Consider the following 8,391-nt stretch of genomic DNA (forward strand, 5'->3'; position numbering starts at 1 on the left):
CTTCCTGGAACTTCCTCAGTACTTCCGGTGCCCATTCCCACTTCAAATGCCCACACATGATCGTTCGTCTCTGCATGCCGTGATGTGCGTGCAGACGTGTGTAGGTCTGTCTCTGTGTGGTGATGTGCGTGCGGACATGTGTAGGTCTGTCTCTGTGTGGTGATGTGTGTGCAGACATGTGTAGGTCTGTCTCTGTGTGGTGATGTGTGTGCAGACATGTGTAGGTCTGTCTCTGTGTGCGTGATGTGTGTGCAGACGTGCGTAGGTGCACATCAGGCCCTAGCTGCTCTCCCAGGTGACTGAGGTGCAGCCCCACTTGATGCTGAAGCCAGGCGAGTGGGAGCACAGTAGCTTCCCTGTGTGTGCAGGATGGCCAGGGCCCTGGGCTGCTCCCTGCTAGTGTCTGGCACGGCCCTGGAACCAGGGCTTGGAGGAGGCCATGCGGCTGAGCTGAGACCCTAGGCTTCTTGGACAGCAGAAGAATCCTGAGGAGCAGAGCCAGCTGATGGTGGCTGCCCACCCATCTGCTGGGGACCCCTACCACTGTGGGCAGCAACCCCGCACAGGGCTGGGCCAGGAGCACATACCTTCACCCTGTGGCCATGCTGGTGGCTTGGAGCAGCTCAGGCGAAGCTCCCTGCTTCTGCCAGGTCCTTTTCCTGCTCCCTGCCTCCCTGTGTCTGTCTCCTCTTCACACTCAAAGGCTGGTTCCTGTTGGGGGAGAAGCAGTCCAGTGGGCCGACTGGCCTTGTGCTGGGTCCTCCCTTGGCCTCCAGCCTCACTCCTCTGCACTTATGTATGGCTTCTGCCACCCTCCAGGTCTCACCCAGGCTAGGGGGACACAGGCGAAGGGGCAGCAGCAGGGCACCCACACTTTGAGGAGGTCTTGCAGAGGCCCTCCCTGCCTGCCAGCTGCCCTCACCATCACTGAGTGGAGCTCAGAAGCTGGCCCCGGTGGATGAGCGAGACCAGGAGTGGAGGCCTGGGACAGGCCCTAGGCCTCCCCTCCAGGAGGGCCAATGGTGCTGAGCTGCCACCAGCCTTCCCAGACAGGTTGATTCTCATGGTCCACTCATGCCCTGTCCTGGCACATCCCAACCTGTGAGCCCCTAGCAGGGCAGGGGTCCCCACCACGCCTGGCTCCACTTGGAGAGGCCAGTGTTGACTTGGTTCAGCCCGAGGAGGGTCCCCGTGCCCAGTTCCAGGCTGGACCACAGCCAAGGCTCTCAATGTGTGTGGGGCATTGGGGTGGGGGTTGCAGTTGTCTTTATGGCTTTCCTTGTAAAGAAGGGAGCGCTTCTGGTGACCAGTGTGTCAGCCAGCCTGGATGTAGCCTTGGGCGCTTGGGTTGTGGGTCTGAGGCCATAAATGGGCAGGTGGCCAGAGGCGCATGGCCCTGGCTCCTCGGTGGGCCCCGGGTGTCTGGAAAGTCTGGACAGGTCTGCAGAGACCTGGTGGTGCTGCCGTGGACTGTCAGACACCTCATCCCTGCCCTTTGGATCGCAGATGCACCTGACGTGGCTTTCTGGTGTGTTTGGTCATCCCAAAGCTGTTTCCTGAACTCAGGAACCTGGGAAGGCGGCTAGCCCTGCAGGGTAAGGAGACAGTTGGGGTGGGATTGCACGCCATGGGGTCCCCAGGCCAAGGCTGTGAGGTGGGTGGGCAGCACCTGTCCGCAGACCTCCTCAGGAGCACAGGGTTCCCACAATGTTCTGGAACTGAAACGTAAGCCCACAACCTGAGGGTCAGTCCTGGTGGATCCAAGGGTGGTTTGGGCCAGGTTCATGGTGGAGATTCTGGGAAACTTGGTGCTTTGGTAGCAGTGGCAGTGGGTTTACTTATCACTTGAAGAGGAAATACAGGGGTGGGGCAGGCAGAAGGGAGCAGTGACACAGTGGTGCCAGGGACCAAGCTCCTGCTCCTCTGCTCCTTTGACACAAGGTTTCCAGCCTGGAGGTCACCTCATTGTCTAAGGAGGCTGCTAGAGCACCAGCCATCATCTCCAAAGAAACCAAACCGAAGAAAGTGAAAGGGAAATGAAGAAAGTGGGTTACCCAACTATCTGATTCCAAATTAAGGAGTCTTCTCAAGAGAATATCCCAAAGGTTTCATCTTATATGTTGTTGTCTCACTTAGCTGTAAGGCAGAAAAATGCCATGTATTTGAAAAAGAGCCAAAAAGACTCCAATATGAGAACAACAACAACAAATTCACTTGTCAGATTGAGGGCAGACTGGACCAGGATGAAGACAGAATGGATGAACTGGTGGAGGAGAGATGGTACAGTAAGGGCCCAGAGACAGACAGATGAAGTGAATCAGAGGGAAGGTGAGGGGAGGAGAGTGGAGGAGGAGGAGAGGGGAGGTGAGGGGAGAGGAGAAGAGGGGAGGAGAGGAGGAGGAGGAGGAGGAGAGGAGAAGGAGGAGGGGAGGAGAGTGGAGGAGGAGGAGAGGGGAGGTGAGGGGAGGGGAGGAGGAGGAGGAGGGGAGGAGAGGAGAAGGAGGAGGGGAGGGGAGGGGAGGAGGAGGAGAGGAGGAAAAGGGGAGAGGAGGAGAGGGGAGGGGAGGAGAGTGGAGGAGAGGGGAGGGGAGGAGGAGGAGAGGTGAGAAGGAGAGGAGAGGAGGAAAAGGGGAGAGGAGGAGAGGGGGTGGAGGTGAAGAGAGGAGAGGAGGAAGAGGGGAGAGGAGGAGAGGAGAGTGGAAGTGAAGAGAGGAGAGTGGAGGAGGAGGAGAGGGGAGGGGAGGAGAAGGGAGGAGGAGAGGGGAGGGGAGGAGAAGGAGGAGGGGAGGGGAGGAGAAGGAGGGGAGAGGAGAAGGAGGAGGGGAGAGGAGAAGGAGGAGGGGAGAGGGGAAGGAGGAGGGGAGGGGAGGAGAAGGAGGAGGGGAGGGGAGGAGAAGAGAGGAGAGTGGAGGAGGAGAGGGGCGAGGAGGGGAGCAGAGGAGAGGGGAGCCAAGGAGGGGCGTGGGCAGAGGTGCGGCACAGAGAAGCCGAGCTGGTGCAGAGGCTTGTCTTGAGTCCACGGGGAGGTGAGGGTGGTCTGAGCTCCTGGGGTCCCTTGGGTGCTGATGACAGTGGAGCACAGGTTCCTGCACCTGCTCCCCAGGTGCAGCCTTGGAGGTTGGCAAGGGAGAGCCCATGGCAGGGACCTGGCTCGTGCACAAGGAAGAGCTGTGGCACTGAGCTCCCTCTGCCAAGAGGGCGCCCCTGGCCACGGTGGTGGACCCTGTGGACGCTGTAGCACAGTGGCACCGACCTCTGCAGGACCCTGTTCACAGCCTGCTGAGGGGCTGGGGTCCTCCTCTGGAGCCGCCCTGGGGACACTCTCCCCAGTGATCCTGGGGATGTGGCCTGCAGGTGCCTGGCAGCTGTGCTGGGAGAGCTTGCTGGTTGGTGTCAGGGACCTCGGAGGCTCAGGGCTTCTGGACATGGAGCCGGTGCTCCTGACCTGCCTCCCAGCAGCTGCCAGGGGCGCAGCTCTGAGTGCCATCCTGTCTCTCCTCGGCGCCTGCCCTCAGCCAGCATCTCCTGGGAGCCCTGCAAGGTGGAGTGGCCACCTGGATGTGGGGGGCCTTTGTCGGCGAGGGTCACCCTGGCCCTCCCTGTGCTGGGCTGCCTGCCTGGCCGGGCCTTCCCTGTGTCCAGCCGAGGCTTTTTTCTCAACTTGCTTTTCCTTGTGCTCAGGCCCATGACTGTCAGGCATGAAAGACCTGAACTGGCCCCAGAAGTCAGGCACAGACTGCCCGGGAAGTCGAAGTCCCTGTGGACGAAGCTCAAAGGCAGCCCGCTGGGCACTCAGGGTGCTGCCCCTGTGGAGAGGCAGGAGCAGAACCCCAGAGGTGGCAGCCAGGCTGGGGACCGGGGTAGGGAAGCGTGGGCAGGAGCCCTGGGCCTGTGGGGGTTTTCTCCTCCTTCCCGGTAACGATGGAGAAGGTGCCTTCACGTGCCTCTGCAGATCTTAAGCATCTCGCCAAGTAAAGTGCCAAGGAGGAGCGCAGTGCTTCTCTGTCTCAGGCTGCCAGTGGCTCATGCACAGTGCAAGCTGGAAAGGGCCAGACAGTTCTGCAGGGCCGGCTCCAGCTGCTCAGGGCTCCGACTTGTGCTGTAAGGGCGCCCACGCTAATGCGCGCCCCTGCCCACAGCGCCCAGGAGATGCCACATGGCCTTGACCTTGGGGAGGGATCCCGGGAATTTCATGCGTTGTTTTTCCTTTCTGCTTCCCCTTTCTCCGTTGCCATGGAGACTGTGCTGCTGCCAGGCAGCGGATTGGACAGTGCCTGGTGTGTGCAGGCTTCCTTGGGTCCCTGGGGCACCAGCACGGGCACCAGCACTGCGGAGCTCAGCAGCAGCATGGACAGGGCCGGGGCGCGTGTGTGGGCGGACACCTTCACCCAGCTGATGGCCGAGAAGAAGCCCAGGGACGTCTGGGTTCTACGCCCTGAGGACAGCCTGGTCGCCGGGGACCTGGAGGGTGGTGGTCTCCAGTACCAGCTGAAGGGGCTTTCGAGGTGCGGCTGAGCGGTGGCTGAGGGCAGGGAGGCCTCTGGAGGGTCTGGGAGAGGGGGAGGCTGCAGGTGCCCCCCCAGTTCTGGGCGGCTCGTCTGGAGGCCAGGCTGCGTGTGGCCTGGGTGTGGGTGCTCCCTGGTCTAGTCCCCAACAGGTGGTGGGGCCGTGAGTTCCTCATCCCTTCTGGAACGTGGGTGCAGTTGTGTAGTGTAGGCCCCAGGGCTTCTGTGGCCAGGGCCCTGGTGGGGCCCGGATGGCCACTGCTCTGCTCACGCTGGCCCCCTGGCTTGCTCTGCCCTGGGACAGACAAATCACCTGCTTCCGTGGTGCTGCCATGGCATCGTGGGCATCACGGGCATCCGGCAAGGGAAAGGAGGGCTGTTCTCAGCCTGGGCTGCTGGTGAGGGGGCTGGGCCGTCAGGCACCGTGGCCGCAGTGCAGCAGGCTGCGCCCTGCTCCACGGGCGTCTGTGCCTTGGGGGGGGGGTGTGGGCAGTCCAACTCCTTGCAGGCTCCGGGCCACTCAGGCTCTCGGGGTGCTGGCCTCTGGGGGACACCAGGCAGGGAGGGGTTATTCTGCCCTCTGAGACGGCGCCCTAGCTGCCTGCCTGTGCGTTGGGTCCTGGCCTCTTCAGGTGTGGGCCAGCAGTGACTCTGGGGGCCTGAGCTGGGAGCCCCTCCAGAGCCCAGCAGAGCTGTTCCAGCAGGCTGGCATGCGTCTGCTCACCTGGCCTCACCCATGGCACAGGTCTGCCCGGGAATGACCCTCGAGTGCTGCCCTGTTTCCGTCACCCGTGACGCAGGGCAGGGCTGGGCCTGCTCTGGCCTGACTCATCCCTCGGCTGACAGGTCTCTTTGGGATGTGGGCCCCCAGCACCCCACTGCTGAGCAGCCACACCAGGTCCAGTTTCTGGCTCTCACCTGCCCGACCCGTGGCTGCCTTGACCCGGCTGAGCTCCCCAGGCAGGGCTCAGCCAGCAGCAGGAGCCCCACAGGAACAGGCCCCGGAGTCCTGGTGGCATGCCGGCGACCCCTTTCTCCTCAGCCTTTCAGAACATGGGGCTGAAGGCAAAGGGGGTCCTGCCTGCATTTTGCCCAAGTGTGGACGCTGGAGGCTTGGAGCTCGTGCACAGGCAGGAGGTGCTGGGCCTGCGGTATGCGCAGGTCTGGCTGCTGGTGGGGGAGGTGTGAGGTTTGAGGTTTGAGTGGGACGTGGGCCAGGGGCTGTGAGGCGCCAGCAGATGAGCAGTCTGGTCCCAGCACAGCACAGCACCGAGAGGCCCAGCGGCGGGGCCTCAGCAGCAGCCCGTGCCCCCTCACCTGTCCCTCTTCCCCCACAGGCTCCAGTGCAGCCGCTGCCCTTGGACCTGGCGCTCTGCCCACCTGCAGGTCCTCTTCCACCTGTGGTGGGATGGGGGCAGTGGCCAGGGGCTGGTGAGGATGCGTGTGTGGGGCCAGCAGTGCCGGCTGTGCCCCCTGGACACCCTGGCAGAGTGCCAGGTGAGCCCTGCTGACGTCCACCGCTTCCTCAGCAAGCTGGTCCTGCACATCCTGTGGAGATGCTACGAGGACCGCGGCCACCCAGGGCAGCGCGCGGAGGTTCTCCTCGGGGACTGTGAGGCCTGTGCACTGGGGCTCTGCTTCCTGCAGCAGGCGCCCCACCCTGCCCGGGGGCCTATGGTCAAGAGCGCCGATGCCAAGAAGGGCAGGCCCGCTGTGCAGGGCAGTGGCTCTGCCACAGTGGCCAGCGGCCAGCAGCTGTTCAACCCCATCAATGGCCCCACACCTGCCACCATCCCCCTTCTGGTCATTGACTTCAGTGAGAACCTGTCCCCTGCGAGTGACGGCCTCCTCGGTGGGGGTGAGAGCACCATAACCATCCCTTTCTCTCTTGCTGGTGGCCGCCACAAGGGCTCCCTTCCAGCACCTGTTATTGGCCAGGGCTCTCTCTGCCTATCTGGGAGCTCTGTGGCCGAGTCTGAGCACAAAGGCATCCCGCTGGACATCAAGGCCCCCATCCTCCACCGCGGAGGCCTGCCGGGCAGCATGCAGAAGGCCTTCGCACTCAGAGGCTTCCTCTTTAAGGGCCAGGGCTTCTTCCTCAGCCCCAGTGGTATGGCCGAGGGCAAGGGCCCCGTGTCCTTCAGCTGTGGCCATGTCTCTCCTGGGGGAGACCCACCCCTGGTATCCTACATCGTCGGCCTCATGGCGAATGGGGAGGGCTCCCTCACCTTCCCCTCATTCTTAGCCAGCATCATCAACCGCCAGGACATGGTCTCTGACGTCGCCCAGGGCAAAGGGCAGGAAGGCAGTGGGCAGAGCACTGTCACCGATGGGGAGAACCCCCCTCCAGAGACCCACACTCAGGACCCCACTGCCAGGGAGGAGGGCTCCGTCACCTTCCCCTTCCTGGTTACTGGTGATGCCAGGCATGAAGACTCTCTCATCAACATTGCTGAGGCCCAAGAGAAGGGAGAGAGCCAGGATCCGGCTACTGCTGTCCATGTCCCACCTCTGGAGAGTGGAGCAGCCAGCCCCACGGCCATCAGGCGGGGCACCATCGCCATCCCCTTCTCAGTCTTCAGTATCATAAATCACGAGGGTCCCAGCTACCCTGTCGGTGGGACCCAAAGCAATGGCTTGATCACCTACAGCTATTACCAGAAGAGGCGGCTGAGGTCTAGGCCTGGCAAGTCCAGCTGCACCCACCGGGAGGAGGACTTCTGCTCCCGCAGGGCCCATCGAAGGCGGCGCACAGAGCCCTCCGACGACTTCTGGATCTGCGTGTCCATGACCATCTGCATCTTGTGGCTTCTGTGCATGTACAGGCTGAATCTTGGGGGCCTCTAGTGGTCAGCCGGCGGCTCCCTCTGGCGGGCATGTGGCTACCCTCCTCTGAGACCACACACCGCCAGCCAGTCCTCCCCGTCTGTTCTTTCTGACTCCATTGCTGGTCAGTGGGTTCACGTTGTGAGTGATCTGAGATGTGCTCATTTGCGCCAGGAGTTTATTCGTAAGTGTCTGTGTCAAACTCCAATAAAACAAAACGAAACGAAAAGCCTGCCGGCCGCCCCCAGAGCTCCCCACGAGGACGGAGGGGGCGCCTCGGGGTTCGGGTTCGGCAGGTGGAGGGCACGCCTGCGCGCTCTCCTCCACCTCCCCTTGCGCTTCCCGGAGGCCGTGTGCGGACCCGGGAGGTGTGGGAGTGGCACGCAGCAGGGCACAGCTGGCCCTCAGTGACGTCGCGTGAGGCCTGAGTGTGGCCCCACCCCGTTCCCTTCCCGCCCCGCGGGCCCTGGTCCTGTGCGACCCCACCCCACCCTGCGGTCCTCCAGGGTGGTAAGCAGGCCCGAAGGGCTGTCCTCTGGGAGGGGAGGGTCTCCGGCCTGTGGTCCCTCCCGACGAGCCGGGACCCCGCCCGCCGCGCCTGCGGGGAGCTCTAGGACCTCGAGCGGAGGGCGCTGGCCGGCGCGTGCGGGGCCCCCGACCCGGGGCCGGCCCGGACCGCCGCAGGCCTCTCCCGAGGGCCCCTCCAGTTGCGGCCCGCGGGTGCGTCCCCTGGTCCCCGCCCCGGCCCCTTCCGCCTCTCCCCACTCCCACCCGCACCCACCCGCACTCACGCCCCAGGCCCCCGCACGCTCGCGCTGTCCCGCGGCGCCCCCGTGTGGCCGCTGGGCCGCACGGCAGCCAGCTCAGCGATCTGGCCACCGAGGCTCTGCAGTGCTTCTCGGTTTACTCGGTTGACTTCCTTAAAACCCAACAAGCTCGCGTCCTCAGTGTCACTCTGAGTTTCCCTTATACTAATAATTAATAGTAATTAGATTTCAGTAACGACAATGAGAGTTAATGAGCCAGGTGCACCAATTCTGGCAGAGCCGTTCTGAGTATT

General features: G+C 63.1%; 1 protein-coding gene across 1 annotated transcript; it reads left to right on the forward strand.

Moving 5' to 3' along the window:
* Positions 1–4,336: 4,336 nt before the first annotated feature.
* On the forward strand, positions 4,337–7,507 carry RTP5 (receptor transporter protein 5 (putative)). Its single transcript, XM_079135726.1, has 2 exons — positions 4,337–4,505; positions 5,843–7,507. The coding sequence occupies exons 1-2, from the start codon at positions 4,348–4,350 to the stop codon at positions 7,350–7,352; spliced, it is 1,668 nt and encodes a 555-aa protein (XP_078991852.1). The 5' UTR covers positions 4,337–4,347; the 3' UTR covers positions 7,353–7,507.
* The last annotated feature ends 884 nt before the right edge of the window (positions 7,508–8,391 follow it).

This window comes from Sciurus vulgaris (genome assembly GCF_902686455.1).
Source record: "Sciurus vulgaris genome assembly, chromosome: 3".
NCBI classification, from domain to species: domain Eukaryota; kingdom Metazoa; phylum Chordata; class Mammalia; order Rodentia; family Sciuridae; genus Sciurus; species Sciurus vulgaris.